Source organism: Glandiceps talaboti, chromosome 8 (genome assembly GCF_964340395.1).
Source record: "Glandiceps talaboti chromosome 8, keGlaTala1.1, whole genome shotgun sequence".
In the NCBI taxonomy this organism is placed as follows: Eukaryota; Metazoa; Hemichordata; class Enteropneusta; family Spengelidae; genus Glandiceps; species Glandiceps talaboti.
In genome coordinates, this window is record NC_135556.1 from 9992944 (window position 1) to 10012401 (window position 19458).

The 19458-nt window shown below is 33.7% G+C and overlaps 1 protein-coding gene across 1 annotated transcript; it reads left to right on the forward strand.

Moving 5' to 3' along the window:
• The first annotated feature begins 550 nt into the window (after nucleotides 1-550).
• On the forward strand, nucleotides 551-8805 carry LOC144439160 (transmembrane protein 144-like). Its single transcript, XM_078128429.1, is given in 10 exon segments — nucleotides 551-611; nucleotides 2254-2514; nucleotides 2836-2958; nucleotides 3814-3913; nucleotides 4848-4928; nucleotides 5426-5531; nucleotides 6590-6687; nucleotides 6979-7076; nucleotides 7822-8039; nucleotides 8635-8805. Coding segments are annotated over 10 exon segments (1317 nt in total).
• Nucleotides 8806-19458: the final 10653 nt, after the last annotated feature.

The following is a 19458-nucleotide window of genomic DNA, read 5'->3' on the forward strand; positions in this document are numbered from 1 at the left end:
CCGGAAGTTGCCCTTGAGTGTTCCATTTATAGATAAAGGGATAGGAAAATTTATTACGAAATATTGTCATTTCATCTGACGATAAGGTATCATTCATTCGTTTATATATGTATACTGGTCTAAAAAAAACTTTCCACAAGTAACTTTATCAATTAATATTTTATGTCATTGATATCACCCACCTTAAGGCACAACAATGTTTCATTTACCCGCTAAAATGGTATGTTCCTTCTCCTTTCCTAGACAACTTTTCATTGGTTCAAACAAGAGAGCAAATAGAAACCACTCTAACATTCTACAGACTGTGTGGCTTTGTTTTTAATTTCATCTCTTCATCTACAAAGAATTTCGGAGACATTGGGTAAATAAATGAAATGCATTTGTGGCAATAAACGTTTTCGAGAAATGTCAGTGTTTGTGAATAGCGCCCCCAACTAACTGCACTACCACGACTGCATGACCTCAAAGGTATGACCCGTGTGTATGGTCAGATGACTTACTGCAATAGTCACCTGATTTATTCAGAGATAGTTGCCGCCCACCTCTTGAAATGTACAGGTTCCCAGTGTCAGTTTGTCTGTTTACTTTTCTCTTTTCTGCACTTATTCAAGGTGAGTAACTGACGTACTGTGCAAGTTGGGTACTTGATTATATCAACCAGTCGGTGTAGACACTCTCCCTTTATACATCCATGGTATTAGGTAATATTGTCAATTCACCAGACCAAGGTCAATGCATGCATGGAGGTCACTGACACTAGTCAGAAGTCTGGATGTCAATGTGGTTTGTAACTAAAGTGAGAGAACTAGATAAAGTGGAAGGAATGGACACTTTATCTACACTAGATTAAGTTTGAACGGAGGTCTAAATGGTAACGATACCGTATAGGAACTACTAGATTAGGAAGTCACGATAGGAGTGTTTTCCCCGGGTGTTTTCCTACCTCCATGATTGCATGTAATTTGTAAAGCGCCGGTAAATCCGTAGCATTTACTGAATACAAGTCGTAGTACTTGTGAACATATTTAATTCGAAAACGTTATCATTCCCAGAGGAATTACTAATAGTTATAAAGTTCAAATTAAAAAAAAAAGTAAACTAGGACAAAAATGAATGATACAGAAATTTCAAATTAAATGATAAAAGTGTTGATAAAACATATTAGGGAAAAATCTATTACATCACAATTAAAACATGCAAATGTTGATGTTGCTCCCGATGTTACCCTCTAATATCACGGGGGTGCTACTCACCTTATTTCACTGTATGAGATATGTGTCCTCCATTGGGATGCCCTTTTGTCTAGAATGGGCATATGGTCACGTTTTTCAAATTGACTTGAGAGTCTAAGATGCCCCAGGGGGTCCACTCTATTAGTTTTAGATTTTGCTTGGTCTAAACTCCTGTAGCAAATCAGAACTATACCATTAATTAATTGCTCCTAAAATGTTGCCCCCTGAGGGAAAAAATAGAAAAGTGAAAACTATATGATGCTAAGTCCTTGTTTGTAACTCAATACATTGCAAAAGATAAAAAACTGTGTAAAATATTTGTTATTTTGTATGTACAATAACACAAAAATTATATATTGTTTAGCTTTTTGCAATGTATTGAGTTACAAACAAGGACTTAGCATATGTTGTTTCACATTGATTTTTCAAGTAGGAAGCCATGATAAAATTGTTTGTAAATTGAAATCCAAAAGAAATACCCAATCCTCACCCGTATGGCCACTTTCATCTTTTCAATTAACAATATTTGTCAATGATGCGAATATAACAGACAAAATGTACTTACGTTTAATATCTGATTTACAAATTAGACATGTTCGTTACTCTAAAGGAATTTTTGAGTGCATTAATTCCCTCATATATTCTTACATTGTGAATGCCCAATCAGAAACGACACAATAGCTTGTGTGACTAGCTGTTTTTCAACTTAGTTAAGTATCCTTCACATTTATAGTGAGTCTTGAAAATCCATAATATTCTCAGTTTGTTTTTGCTATTAGAATTACAACCCTTTCTTTTGCTATGTATGTAATTCACTTTGCCAGATTTTCCTCTTTTTTTGTATATATTGTACGTATATATGGCATGGAAAACTTGGTATTCGTGTTCGAACTGCACTGTTCATCAGACATCTTTGAAAGATTTTAGATTAATTTCATTGTGCCATGATTTGTAGAGAATACTATATAAATCAGAAAATATTCGTAAACTTTGTTTTTTGTTTTGTTGTTTGCATCCACAGGTGTAACTTGCAATGAGTCAGCAAAAGAGAATAATGCAAAACTGTATTTTCATTCATCGTTAAACGAACAGAAGAATGTTACAACTACATCAACAGCCGCAGCACAAACAACTGTGTTCAGCAGTACATTTGTACCAACGAATCACACTCCCACCAATAATACTGATACCAATAATGCGCTAGGATTTATTGCAGCAGGGGTAGCGGTGGTGTTCTTCGGAAGCAACTTTGTACCTGTGAAACAATTTGAAACTGGAGATGGTAAGTAAAGTGTAGTTGTAAAAGTTTGACTATGCATGGTGTTCTTCCATGAAAGATATACCCAATATTTGTGGAGCAATTGTTTTGTCATCTTGTAGTTCCTTTGGTAGCAAGTGATAAATCACCTTCACAATGATGAATCGTTCAGTCGAGCAGTATTAACAATATTACCATGTGTGTGTGTGTGTGTGTGTGTGTGTGTGTGTGTGTGTGTGTGTGTGTGTGTGTGTGTGTGTGTGTGTGTGTGTGTGTGTGTGTGTGTGTGTGTGTGTGTTTTGTTTCAAATTGAATAGATAAAGTTGTATTTTTCTACCACTACAGGGATGTTTTTCCAATGGATTTTAGTGTCTGGAATTTGGATTGTAGGGCTTATAGTCAATATGATCCGGCATGTGCCAACTTTTCATCCACTTGCGATGTTAGGTGGATTTCTGTGGGCAACAGGTCAGTATATTTTCAACTGATGAAAACCACTGCACACACAGTAAATGGAATAATAGCACCATCAATAAATCTTCTCATTGCTGAAAGAAGTCTTAGGCTCAACCACTCTTACAACTTTATTGCCCTTTTATGGGGGGGGGGGGGGTGTTAGAAATCAGGACAAAATTTAGAATAATGGTAAAAGAGTAAAACTGTCTTCATTGCTACTAACTATGTAACTATACATGGATACAGTTATTTTTTTATTGAAGAGTATTCATTGATACAATAATTGAAACATTACATAATTGTTGAAGTAATTTTAATGACAAAGAAATTCAATCATTTACAAGACAATACAGACAGACAAGATCTCTTTTTTCACTGTCTCCATCCTTGGTGGGTGTGTTTGCATCGATCTGTCGATCTTTATGTGTCTCTATTGGCCTGTCTGTCTGTTTGTTTGTCTGTCTATCTATCTGTCTGTCTGTCTGTCTGTCTCTCTGTCTCTCTGTCTCTCTGTCTGTCTGTCCATCCATCTGTCTGCCAGCCTGCCTGTGCTGTGTTGAAAGGTTAATTAATTGTATTAATTTTCGTGGGATGATTAATTTATGATAAATGTATATTATACATTTTGCTATTTTTAAGATTATAACAATTAAATCATCTCACCTTTGGCAGATTTTGAAAAGTTGTTTGCAATGTCTTTTATTCCATTTTCAGAGAATTTGCTGTATTGGTCGTTTTTTAACAGTAAATTTGTTGCTGTTAGTGTTAGTGTTGTTTAACATATACCAACTAAAGGTTAATACATGTAGTTGTGTAATAAAGCGCCTTTATTGACCTGTCTGTCTGTCTGTCTGTCTGTCTGTACAGGTAATATAACAGTGGTGCCAGTCATCAAAACCATTGGTCTAGGGTTGGGACTATGCATCTGGGGTTCACTAAACCTATTGATGGGCTGGGCCAGTGGCAGGTAAAGTATAAACAATGATACTCTGGTAATTGAGGCTTCAGTTTACTATAAGATAGACACAAACTAAAACTATATTGTCACAACATATTGGTACAACAGTGATAAGCTGCAGTCTCAATAGGGTGGCTCTCTGTAAACTCTCCCCATATTGTAGTGTACTGTTTTGGGACTTCCAATGTTTACACTATCTTGGTCACTAGGTGATTATATTAATTCACACAACAGAGGAACCACTATCACTCACTTGTGTAATCTACCACATAGTTTTAGTGTATGTCTATCTTAGTAAACCAATGCCTCATTTATCAGAGTCGTATATATAACATATCCTCTCAGCAAATACATATTTCACATTTACTAATACTGACAAGCCAACACCATGAACTATTTAGCTATTGTCAATATATAATACCAATCAAAATGCACTTTGACCAAAAAAAACCCCAAGAATTTATCATCCATTTTGTGGACTTGGAAAATTACTGCACTTGTGAAATCTTAAAACTATTGCCATATTGTATTTTAGATTGCATGCAAGCCAAGTTGCATACATTTGAACATTAAATATGGAATTTATACCCAGGTTGTTTTACATCATGACAATGCATATATTGTCATTTGTTCTTCAGTATATGAAACATGTGAAATATGAAATATGTAATTCAGCTTGAGCTGGTATACTTATATTTTTCCTGGATTGACTATATGTGCCTTGTATGTTCCCAGGCTGAATGTAGGAAAATCTAGGGGAATAATATCTAAATATTTCTGCCCAAACTTTGAAACAAAATGGAAATGACTTACATGTCAAGTAAGAATAGATCAGGTTTTAAAAAAAGGTGAATAAACTTTGTAACTCTCTGAATTTGTAATTAAAAGTCAAGTTATAACTATTTGCACATTTCCTTTTGTTTTATATTCCTATAAATGACAGGTTTGGCTGGTTTGGATTAAAGCCTGAAAAACCTTCAAATGAGGTATTGAATTATGTTGGTGTCGGTTTAGCAGTTTTCAGGTAATACTGAATTTTCTGAATTAAGTTGCTGCCATCAGTTAGACACACCATACCAACCCCATTTCCTCTGTAACTCTTCTGAATTAAGTTGCTCTAATTCATTAGAAACACCATACCAACCCCATTTCAACTGTAACTCTTCTGAATTAAGTTGCTTTCACTCATTAGAAACACCATACCAACCCCATTTCCACTGTAACTTTTCTGAATTAAGTTGCCTTCATCAGTTAGAAACACCATACCAACCCCATTTTCACTGTAACTCTTCTGAATTAAGTTGCCTTCATCAGTGAGAAACACCATACCAACCCCATTTCCACTGTAACTCTTCTGAATTAAGTTGCCTTCATCAGTGAGAAACACCACACCAACCCCATTTTCACTGTATTACTCTTCTGAATTAAATTGCTCTCAGCAGTTAGAAAACACCACACCAACCCCATTTTCACTGTGACTCATCTGCATACTTCATTAAAGTGTATTCATTTCATTTCCAGTGTGTTCATATATTTGATGGTCCAAAGTGACGTCAGTGAACAACAATCTACCACCAAAGAGCTGACAGAACAAGATGATGATAAACATCCCATCCTTAGTACTGAAGTGAGTTTTTTTTTTATCATTTTGATGTCTTATTTAGGGTGGTCGGATTTCTACTGGTTAAAAGTGAGGCTGTCAAACCAACAGAGTCTAAGGTTGTAGGAACAGATTACTACACTGCAGTCTCAACTGATCCTCCTGATAATGATAACAATTTCAGCAATTATGATGACTTTCAATCTTTACTAGAAAAGGAAAAGGTATTTCACTTCACTTCTAAAGTCATGCACTGAAATATTTAAAACATTGATAATGAAAACATTCCTGTTTTGATTTGGATGTATGCAGCCATTATGAGTAGTGTTACACTTTCTCTCTTTTTTAAAACATGGTGTTAGGGTGACCTTATGCAATTTTATATTTCTCATCGTAACATCTTAAAAATGATGAGTTAATAAGACCAAAATAAAATTGTTTCTGGTCAGGATAGGTTGTCTAACATGGTGAGACATTGCAATTTTGTTGTTGTTGTTGTTGGTGTTGTTGTTGTTGTCATTGTTGTTGTTGTAATTCTCAACAAACCTGTCACTCAATCTACTGTTTATGGCGGTTACTGTTCTTTTTATGTAGTACTTTAGAGCAAGTGTGTATGTGGGCAGATGTCATTTCCTTGTACATGATTGGCTAGTTGTCTTCACTGAATTAGCAATTGTGGACACACATGAAAAAAGAAAAGATTGACTCGGGGTATTTAAGTGATGCGCATACTGACCAGAAACAATTCTCTCTTTTTTTGACCTATTGGTCGGTTGGTTAAAAAAAGAAAAAGTGAAAGGTACTGAGTGTATACAATGTAATGTTTTCAGTTCATAATCAAATTAGAAGGAAAACTATGAATCATTTCTTTTTGTTAAGGTATGTCCCACAATGATAAACAGCGATTTTCACCTACATATGTGAGTTGCTATCCTGACATCAGTGATATTGTGACTTTTTCAATTAAAAATCATTCTGTTTAATATGGGGAGGGGGGTCATTACAAGGAAAGAAATATTGTCATTTTTGTGCATGACATGTGTCCAAGACTGAATTATAAAATTGTATATTGTTTTGTTGTATAGCATGTACAGGTAACTGATGAAGTACAACAGCCACCCAATGACTTAAACAATGATGTAGCATGGATTGACAAGTTATCTCCAATGAAGAAGAGAATTATGTAAGTAATACTATCTGTAATGTTTTTTTTGGGTTTTTTTTGAGTTTTTTGTTTTTTACTGCTTGCTCCCAGAAATATATTCATACAGAGATATATACACACAGAGACACACCACGTGATTCTACCAATTTCCATTCAGGTTTTGGACTGTGTGATAGTACAGGGCTAATATGTTGTACACTTGCTAATATAACCTGATTATTGAGTCACATTGCTGTGAAACTGCCAGGGCTTTCTCAGTCTGTCCTCTGTTATTTGTGAAGAGTTTCCTGGCATGTTTTATTCCTGTAGTGGATGTGTGCTTGCTATTATTGCTGGTAGTCTGTATGGATTGAACTTTGCACCCTGTATTTGGATACAAGACAATGTTGATGGGGCGAGTAGCAATGGTAAGGGATCAAATATTTCAATGACTTACCCAAAATTGAAGCAATCAATTACCAATATGATTTGATCTTGCTTATTTCTTAATACAAGTGAATAATCATGCGGAACTTAAATATGTTATAATTCGCAATAAAAATTCTATATTTTTATATAATCATGCTGAATAACTGCATTATAAACAAAAGAACATTCTGAGTGGTCAAAGATGGCGATCTTTTATGTTTTTGTATAATAACCCAGATAAGGACTGGAAATATAAATGAAAACTGTAGTGTGGTTCTTTATGAATGGGTGTGTATAGAGATAGTTGTATGCAGTACAATCAGATAATACAGTATATCATTATGATAGTATATAAACTCACAAGTCTTTGGTTTTTAATTTTAAAATGCCCTTTTTTGGGGAAATGACTCACAAAAAAAAATCTGTGTTTCTGATAACATGGCCTTAGAAAATAGGGTAGGTAGGTCTGGATTGATTTTATTGAATTTCATCGTTTTATTTTAGAAAATTTTTTTGATGGGGAAAGAAAACAGATGTGCATGAAGGTCAAGAAGACAAAGAATTCCTTATCTTTTTGTTTTAAATGTTTAGGGTCATAGGCTTAAACTATTGTCAGTCAGGTTATAGGAAACACACATTTTTTTTTATTTGGCGTTATAATAGTCACTTTAATACTGTATTGATAATTGTTCATTCTTGAGGATGTTAAATGTTAAATTTATTTACATATCTCACTTCTTGTAGGTTTGGATTACGTGTTTGCCCACTTTTGTGGAATTTACACAACTGGTACAACGTATTTCATAATTTATTGTATGCTAATGAGAAATAAACCAAGGATCTTTCCCAAGCTGATACTACCTGCCTTGATATCAGGAGTGATGTGGGGTATAGCACAAACTGCATGGTTTGTGGCTAATTCCATACTTAATGAATCTGTTAGTTTTCCTATCATTACCACAGTAAGTATTGTAATCTGCTTATATCAGTTGACAACAAATGACATTGATAAATAAGCGTAAACATTAAGTTTGATTAGACACAGAGCTAAAATTTTATGTGATTGTGATGTATGATGCTAAATATTTCGCCTAGAACATGGAACATAGAACAGAATTATTGTGTAAGAATAGAACAAACTTTGTACTATTTAACTTCACTTATTCCATTTCTAGTGTTCTAAATGCTGCTTCTTCTTCTTTTATGTCCAGGATTTTATACTATCAGATAGCTAAAATATTGTTTCCACCACATTTCACTCTTTAGGACTAAAAAAACTTAGATTACTGTATACTTTCCCAAATTTCAGATATGTCAAATTCATGTACACTAATTGATAGTTAAAACTTCCGGTAGTCCTACTTTGAATATCGGATATACAACAAAACAATATCATGATATGGGAGCTCAGTTATGGAGGTTTTGTAGTTAACAATCTAAATTCTGGTTGTGCTATTTTGAATACAACAAGACAATATGGCAGCTCAGTTTTTGAGGTCTTGTAGATGGGATCATGATATATACAAAATTTTCAAAATATAGTGTTATTTCTTTCAGGGCCCTGCTATTGTTGCTGCAATCTGGGGAGTTGTGGTATTCAAGGAAATCAAAGGCAAAAGAAATCTCTTGATTCTAATGTTAGCTTTTATCATCACAATTACTGGCGCTGTCTTGTCGGGCTTATCAAAGTGAGACAGTGCTTGTCAAAGTGAAACAATCAATGCATGAAAACTATTCTCAGAGGACATGTTTCTGTAGACGCGCTAGACGCAAAGAACCTCTGGCAGCTACATTTTGGACGTTGCCATAAAGAGGCTGGTGGTCTTACGATGATGATGAAAACATGTTTAGCTTTTTAAATTATTCACACATCTCAGGACATTATTCCTTGATAGAGTACACCCATTAACATCCATTTATATATCAATATGGAAGTTTCAACATTTTTCTTTCAATTTCAATTTTCTTTTATTCACACATCTCAGGACATTATTCCTTGATAGAGTACACCTATCTAACACCCATTAACATCCATATATATATATATATATATATATATATATATATATCAATATGCAAGTTTCAACATTTTTCCTTCAAATTTAAAAAAACTTTCTGGTCAATTTATATATCTATATGGTAACTTTCAATATTGTTTTTAGATATGAAAAAATTATGTTACATGTAATATACAATATTAAAGAGTAAGAACCAATGTATTACAACACCCTCATGACTAGATTGCAAACATTCATTTTTTATTCAGTGATTTTGAATATTACTTTGCATAACCATTACATGTATTTTACATTTAAAATTATCACAAAAACTAGGCTTGTTTATTACAGCACTTGCAAAGACTCATTTTTCACCTTTTTTATTAAGTGGTAAGGAAGTATTGTGCTACTAAATCATTTCTTTTATAAACCTCAATTTAGTGAAAATGCACCAAGTCTGATATGCATGCCTGGTTAGTGTATTGGAACTGTTGATTGATTGATTGATTGATTGATTGATTGATTGATTGATTGATTGATTGATTGATTAAATTAGCAAAACATTCAGTAGGTCACAAGTAAAAAGGGATAAGCAGTACAACAACAAAAATATTTACAGAGAAAGAATAAAAATCTATAACACAGAATACCTCTGCTGAGGATAACACTGAAAGGTTACAACCATTGTGGTCGTCTCACATAAAACAAACTACAAAAGCATAATCAACAATTTTTTTTATTGAATATGATATGTAATAAACTCAGACAGGGATGAAAAAAAACCCTCTTTGTCAGAGGTTAAAGGATCAGATGAAATAAAGTATATTATTTTCATTTTCTAATTACAGGAACATAATATGATTTATCTGTTAGCAAAATCATGCCTTGAGACAAAAATATTATAGTACAGTATTATGGCTCAGTGCTTTTTTTGGATGCAGAGATAAATAAGAATGTTTGAGAAACTGAAGTCTAGTCAGCCTGTCAGGGAAATATATATGAAGATATTAGTATTGCCTTTAAAACATTTCAACAAGTTGACTTGTGTTTTATGTATTCTTTTGTTTGATTAAAATAAATTTCCTTCCTGAATAAATGTTGGAAATTTTTGTTATAATATTACGTGTAATTGGCAGCTTTATATCAGCAATTCACATTTTGGGATTTCATGAGACTCACATGGAGACCTGCATATATGCTGCGATAACTTACCGAGAGGGAGCGGCCTGAGCAGCACGTTCTAATTTAACCTCCAAGTATAATTTTCAAGTGGATCCCCGAGTGAGGTTTATCAAAGCCCGCTATAACATTTTCCGTCCAACACAGAATTTGATATCTCAAACGATATAAAGCCTGTTATTCAAAAGCAGGCCAGCATTGAGTCATTTGGGTGATTCCATTACATTGAAGGATGAATTGATGTATGACAGTATCAAATTTACTGTTTCGTATATGTTTTGACACGTGTGATACTGATATCAAGAGAGCCAATTGCTATTGCTATGGCCCTGCCTGTCGAGTACGGTTTTCCTGTCCAGCAGGTACGCGCTATGCCCACCTATTTATTTGTTTTTATTTATTTATTTATTTATTTATTTATTCATTCGTTCATTCATTTATTTATCCCACAATGTCAACACAAGCGAGAAATGTTTCTGACGAGGTCATCCCGAAACGCCAACTATTTTTATCTGTTTTGGATAGAAAATATTTTATCTGAACTAAGTATTAATATCTATTCGCATTCAGGGCTGTTGAATGTCCAAAATGTCATACACACAATACGGCCTAATTTAGCGTGGGGTTCCAACAAATGTGAAATAATTAGACTGATATCTATCAGACTTTAAATTAAACATAGCATTAAAACGCTGGGACATCTCTCTTTAAAAGAGTAAATTACTAAATAATGTTTTCGAGTATGGCAGATATACAGGGGCTATAACGGAGCCAATGAGAGGATATGTTTCAAACTAAAATAGGACGATTTGGAAACCAATAAAATCACACGTCACAACAAATTAAAGTATTCAAGCTTATTAGTGTAGACATGCGATAATTGTTCGTATAATAACAGCATTCATAAAACATTTTGACATGTTACAGATCAGTATATATTGGCTACGATCGCACTTGGTTACCAGTATTGACTTGCATGATGCTTACCATACTTTTTTATCTTGATTAAGACCTGAGATTATAATGCTGACTGAAACAGATGACGTTTGATGTGGCTGCAACGAGATTTAGAAAATTGAGAGGTGTGTATTACTATAACTTATCATCAACAACAATGCCATCACTATCATAACCATCAACACTATTATCATTGCGATCAGCAACACCAGTGCGATCCGCATCGACACCTTGGGCATCGGCATTGCCAACACCAATGAATACAACGCTGAAACACTTAATTCGAGGATTGCATGCGGAACATACGTTACATCTTTTAGCTCATATTAATCAAGTGCCAGCCATCATAACTAACTATATTATGCATTACGGAATAACAAGTGTGCCCGCTTAGTGACATTGAATTCCTTGATGTTTACATGTCATGATGGAAAGTTGATGCTGATGATGTTTTACACATGTAATTGCCCGGAACTGAATCATTTGGATCACTTATGTACAGACTGCAGCGAGACTTCACACAAGTAACTGTTTTCGAAAAAGTATATCAATTAGGTTTATGAATCATTATTATATATATTACTTTTAACACATGAATAATCGTTATTCTCTCATACAAACTTTATCTAATATTAATATCCGGTCATTATTTTATTTATCTATAGGTACATTCACATATTCTTAAGAAAGAACGTTTAGGTATATATTTGATAATGTATGGGAACGTAACTAACAATACTGGTGTTCAGTGTGGAATGATTTCTACATCAACGCTTCTATGGACAATGTCAGTCTATCTTATATGTGCCATCATTATCATTGGTAATTTGCTTGTAGTTGTAACATTTGTAAAATCTAATGTAATCAGAAATAGATTGGCAAACTATTTCATACTTAATCTTTCTGTTACTGACCTCTGTTTTGGATTGTTTATTTTAGTCTATGTTCCGTTGGTAATCCATGTACCAAAAGTTTATGGTAGCTTATCATGTCGGATTATTTCGACGATAAGCGTTATATTTATGTGTACTTCAATGCTCTCTATCTTACTGGTTAGTGTAGACCGATATATCTTTATCACTTGGCCATTACATTATCCGTTGTACGTCACACAACCACGTGTCAAATGTGCCATCATTATGTCTTGGATTATCCCCTGTGTTATCATTATTGTGATTCCCTATATAAGTGGACTGTTTGTATATTTGATTGAGTATCACTGTATGTTTGCACCGCCACATTATGGCTATGTGTTTACTTTTTTCGTTATCACTATTCTTGTAGCACTAATATTTATAAACTGTCGAATATTCCTCATAGTTCGTAAACAGATTCAACAAATACGTGTACAAACCAGAAGTGTAAACATTGGTGGATCCGAAGATGGTCATCATTCTAATCATCAAGACATGAGTAGGGTAGAATTCAAAGCACTCGTTAACTCTACTGTGTTAGCATTGACGTTTCTTATTATGTGGACACCGTTTTCAGTGATGACAGCATTGTCATTCCATGGCATTCAAATTCAGAGTTCAGCGACTACATTGGTCACTGTTGGTTTACTTTTTGGCAATTCTGCTATCAATCCATTTTTGTATGCCATGAACAGGGATTTTCTCTTGGCATATAAGAAAGTATTAGTTTGCACTTCCAGCGTAACCAATGATGGCTGAGAAAATCTTTAGTTGTTGGAAGGAAAAAAGTAAACATGAATAGCTGAAAAGAAGAGACATTCGTAATAGTCGATGAGGAAACCGCATAAAACTTTAGCTAATCTTTATACGATTAAGCCTTCTGTGTATCATGCACGTCTAGTAAATATGTGAATACATCTTTATACTACTAATTTAGTTATTAAATTATTGATTAATCTTATCTTATACTCATTATAGTTTGACTTACTTATGGCAACTACCAAATGGGATTACGCAGAGAACTATAGAGGCAGATTCATTATTCAGGGTCAATTTTGAAATAAACATGGTAATTAGAACGACACCATGTTATCAATGTACTGCAGTTAACGTTTTTACACAGACAGAGTTTTCAATCATTTTAAAGAAAGAGCTGTCATGTAAACCTATGTAGAATATTTTATTAATTAAAATATGCACAATAAAAATAAGATTATACAAATATATAGTACAAATGCTCACTTGGTTCTGTTTGTTAAATGTGGTAATCATCGGCTGTTACTGTTACATGCATGCTTTGATGTTTTATATGACTAAGAGACAACGAATAAGGGTCTTAACTAGATCTACAATATCTATACAGATCTTTAAAAGAAGACAGTTCTTATCTTCTTCCCTGGCACATTTGTGCACAGTTTGATCTTGGATGTATCCCGGAAATAAAAATCTTAAACCTTGGTTGTTTCTTTGTTAACAAAACTACAACCCATTCTCAGTTTTAAAAAAAAAGATTGTGAAACCCAAGTTTCTTCTGAACTTTCACAAACACCAGAAAGAAGGAAGTCATGGGGGGAGGGGCTTTGAGCTACTTTGTTTTTTAAATGTCATGTATTGATAGGACATGCTAAATTGTTATCTTAAACTGACATAATGTCGTAAACAATTTCATATATGTGATGGTTTGTCAAATAAGGTCTTGAAGCCTCATATCATTTGTTCATCATTCCATCAAGCAAGAACAAACACAGACTGGGTATGAATTAATAAAGTAATAAATAAACTATCGATTTAACCTCAGAGAAGATAAGCAGAAATCAGTGAGAAAAATACATACAAGTATTAACATTTAAACGAATCCATTAATTGTCATATTAGTATGCTGCATATTAGAAGCAACTATTGAAGTTTTATATCACTCCTAGCTTTCTTTCCAAAGTAAATTATAATCAAAACTCATTCATGAACAAATTGTAATATTATTTGCTTTTCAGGTTGTCACTGAAATCTCAGGCGTTTGATGTTTGATTTTTGACCATATAGAGCAACCAGTAACTATACAACAATCTGACTAACATGCATTTTGGGGACTTTTACATGAATGGTTGTAGCTGCTCAGCGTAAAATATACCCTGAACTACTGGCGAAATCAGCTTGAGTTGGTCCAAAAAAGCACTGTAACACTCTCCGATGGGTTAAACCGTTCTATCATGTCATGCCTACACGTAGTATACGATGAACGAAACTGCCACCTTACAATCAGCTTAACCCTCTAAACATTCCATACAGAGGATGTTACCATGCCAAACAAACAAACACTATTACATGTGAAACCTCAGAACACTACAGCACAATAGTTATCCTTCTCATTTGAACGAGTATCTTTTTTTGTCACATAAATGGAAAACGAATTACCTAAAATGTGGTGACTGCGGCAAATATCAGTCTTGCAGCTAGAATATCTATCTAAGCTAATAGATAATATAACAATCATAAACGAATTAACGAACACATTGTTACCCCTAAAAGTGTTTCTGACAACAAATTCTAATCTACAAGCGACATGGATGTCAACCACTGTTACACCAATAACATGAAAAAAAAATTCCTACCAAATTTATTAATTTTTTTATTTTTCCTTCTACTACCTAACCTACTGTACAGTAATAACTAGTAAATGTATCGTCCTCTTACCATTATTACCAACTTCGAAAACAACAAGACAGTTATTTCAGCTGCGTAATAATACAACTCTAGGATGGTATAAGCATCAACATCTAAAGTCCTACATTTTCTCCATCCAGCACGTTCACCGTTGAAAGTATCCGTCGTCATAACAGTCTGTATGTACAACATGGATGGACACTGAACCCTACAGCCTATCTTGTATTGTGTTGTAGTGTCGAAATGTAAAGCTGCTGATGAAAAACGACTTTGCAATATCTCAAGACGAACTGTTACTATATATTACCCACAGGAACAAGTTTTTAAAACATTTTTGCGTAGTAATATTCTGTACCTCTCTATTGGTAAATAACATACCTTCGAATTCCATACGTTCAAAGCAGGTTGAAAGGACATACGGCAGTATCCTTGAAAATATATGATAACTTAGCTAACAAAACGGGTGGTTATATCATAGTGATTCCCATGTCAGAAGTAGTGTGGATCATTGTGGATGGTATCAGTAAAGTTAATATCTACAGTCATTTTTCTCGGTAGTTTACTTGTACTTGTAACATTTCAAAAGTCTACAGAACTAAGAAATAGAGTGGCAAATTACTTCATTTTCAGTCTCTCTGTTACCGACTTCTGTTTTGGATTGCTTTAGTGAACTTTACAATTGTACTCAACTCGCGGATGCACGGCATATTGCATTGTCGGTTGGTAATACTGTACTAAACATTATATTTACATACTTCAATGCTTTCTGTCCTACCGGTCAATGTAGCCCGATATATCTTTATCACGTGGCCCTTGCATTATCACTCGTGTCACAAAATCACGTGTTGCATGCGTCATCTTCATGTCTTGAATTATCCCTTGTCTTATAATAGTTGTCATTCCATATGTAAGTGGATTATTAGTATAATTGATTGACTATTATTGTATTTTTAGTCCACCCTACTGCAAATATGTGTTAACCTTTTACACCATTCTTATTCTTTATCATTCTAATCATCAAGATATGAGTAGGGTAGAATTCAAAGCACTTGTTAACTCTATGGTGTTAGCATTGATGTTTCTTATTATGTGGATACCTTATTCTGGAATGTTATTATTGTCATTTCATAGCATTCAATATCAGATTTCGTATCTAGAATTCGTCAGTCTTTGTTTGGTGTATAGCAATTCCGCTATCAATCCATTTTATATGCCATGAACCGGGATTTCCGCATGGCATACAAAAAATTCTTAGTTTGCACACGTTTGTTGCAGTAACCAATGGTAACTGGAAATACCATGAAAATATTTCCGTTTGGAACAAATCTGAACGGAAATTGTAAACTAAACAATTACTGTAACCTTATAAATGAAACAGTTCATTCATCTTGAAATTCAAGTGACAAAATAAGTACATTTTATTGAACTAATTATTCAATACCTTCAAAATATCTCCACATGAGTGTTCTATATATCTTTATATTTATATAATGTCTTGCTTATCATAGGTTAGCCGTATATGTCGACGAATTCGATTTCATTGATCAATTATCAAAAAACGATATCCATATCTCTTAGGTATACCACCTTTTGGTTGTCACTATCAGATTAATGGCTTGTTGATGGATGTGTTGCGTAGACAATAACTAGTGCTTTCTACTAAAGTCATAATAGTCGAAAGTTTAGCGTTGACTCTGCAAGTGCCAACTCAACTCACACTCCTCGCCAGTGATGTTTAATTTTGATTTTTATTGGCCACGTCTGTGGACAAAAATTGAACCACGACTGTGTGCCAGCCTACCCGGCTATATGACTTATAGAGGTTTCTGGTTTGTGAACCCTGAAGTTGTATTCACTTACAAAGACTGTGATGGTGTTTATGATTCCTTGAGTGTGATTATAAAGGGCTGTCATCAATTATACTGTTATCAGGGGTAAGGGTATGGAAAAGGTGTTATATATATATATATATATATATATATATATATATATATATATATATATATATATATATATATATATAGTTTTATTACGCTCTGCCACTGCGGTATAGAGCACTGTCTTAGCAGATTGATACTCACCGAGTTATATATATATATATATATATATATATATATATATATATATATATATATATATATATATATATATATATATATATATATATATATATATATATGTTGAGGGTAGAAGAAAATCAAGTCGGGTTTTTCGTCTCTACAAGCCTGTTTCGTGAGTAAATCACTCGTCAGGAGATGTTGATGTACATCAACATCTCCTGACGAGTGATTTACTCACGAAACAGGCTTGTAGAGACGAAAAACCCGACTTGATTTTCTTCTACCCTCAACATATACTCCGCTCTGCGTGCAGACGTATCGAGCACTGTACTACGGACAAATCTTACCACTGACTTCCTATATATATATATATATATATATATATATATATATATATATATATATATATATATATATATATAAAGCAAACAATCTTTTTACATGAAATGTCTAAAAACCATAATCTTTTCCTATGACACAATACTACATAGTTTATAACATATACATTAATTTGATATTTAATGTTTAGTATTTACCAACTCTATAACTTGTCAATATGACAGCCAAATTAATTGCTGTTATTAAATCGTCATTCTTATCATTTCAATAATGGACAACCTTTTGGCACTCTGTTGTCCTCGGGGTGTTAAACAACAATATGAACAGATCTTTTATGAAATAACAAAAGTGTTAAATATCAAAGCATCCTCAGACATCGGAGAAGATACATATAAATCAGAGATAAAAGTGAAAGTAGTACATTTACAAGTCAATCAACTGTCAAATGACTTATACATATATACATTCAGCTGCAGATGTCATTATTCGTGTTTGACTAAAAGTAATTAAAGGAATATTTCCCTTTTGTACTTCCACATCTAATTTTTAAAGAGATCAAATATCTGATGTTTCACCAAATAAAGCAACCCGTAACTATAAATATATTTGACTTGCTAATATCAAGTCAAAGGATTTCAATATTTACTTTGAGTAGAAAAACTGACGGATTTAAAACATACCCTGAACTAGTGGCGAAATTAGTTTTATCCTAGAAGGATGTTCACTATTTGACAAGGTAAGACACTATATAAGGTTGGGGTGTATAATTTCTTTATATAATGCCAACATGGTAAACGTGGAACAATACAGTCACCTGAAAATCACTATATACACTTTATATGTACATAATGAAGTCATAAACGCCATGGCTTAAACACTAAAAAGACTCACTATTGCACATCAAATCTAGGAGTATGTAAGGTAAAACCAACAAATATGTTATCCATCGTAAGGTATATATCATGTGAACATATTTTTCATCACCATTATAGATTTAATTTCCAATGGATGAAGATCATTCAGCTGGTTACGTAAAGAGGGGAATTGTCATTTAAAGGTTGGCATGGCAAAAAATTGGTGCAGTATAAGAAGACTATTTACCGCAGATAATTCAGAATAATAAGCTCAGCCTTTTAACACAATCTGGCAAAGAAGCATTAAACTGTCGTAACAACACACAGCTTGCTACAAGTGGTGTGGATGTGAACAACACCGGCAATACGAAGACATTTACCAACTATATGTTTATACGTTTTGATACGCTTTGTCTTCAAGCATCATCACTAACTTCGACAACAACAAGTGATTTCAACTGTGTAACAATATACAATTCCAGGATGGTATACACTTTACAATCTAACGTCACTCGTTATCTCAAGTATTCATCACCGTAATTATCTGCATTTACGAAATATATAACTGTATCCAATTAGTGCCAATGAACACTAAAGCAATCTCTTCTATTACGTCATGTCGAAATGAAAGCTGATGATGAACAATGATGAACAATGATGCTGTATGTAAGGACCAGAACTGAATCATTTGGGCATCTTGAACTGTGTGATGGTGATAACTTGGCTTAGCAATAAGTTTGTAGAGTACTATGTGCAATTCACATCAATTCCTATATATTGGTCATTAACATACCTTCCGTACTTTCAAAGTAGCAGGTTGAACGGGACATACAGTGTCTTTGAAAATGTTTGGTAACTTAACTAACAAAACGGGTGGTTATATCGTATACATTCCTACGTCACTACTTGTGTGGATGACGTTATTATATCTAATATCTACAGTCATATTTCTAGGTAGCTTACTTGTAATAATAACATTTCAAAAGTCTACAGAACTAAGAAAGAGAATGGCAAATTACTTCATACTCAATCTCTCTGTTACCGACTTCTGTTTTGGATTGCTCAGTTTATTGAACCTTTCAATTATACTAAACTCGAGTATGTACGGTACACTACATTGTCGAATTGTTACTGTACTAAACCTTATATTTATGTATACGTCAATGCTTTCTATCTTACTGGTTAGTGTAGACCGGTATATCTTTATCACGTGGCCCTTGCATTATCCGTTGTATGTCACAAAATCACGTGTTACATGTACCATCTGCATGTCTTGGATTATCCCCTTTCTAATAATTGTTGTTATTCCATATATAAGTGGATTATTTGTACCTTTGATTGACATTTATTGTGTATTTGCACCGCCTCGCTACAGCTATATGTTAACTTCTTTCGTTATTGTTATTCTTGTAGCACTTAT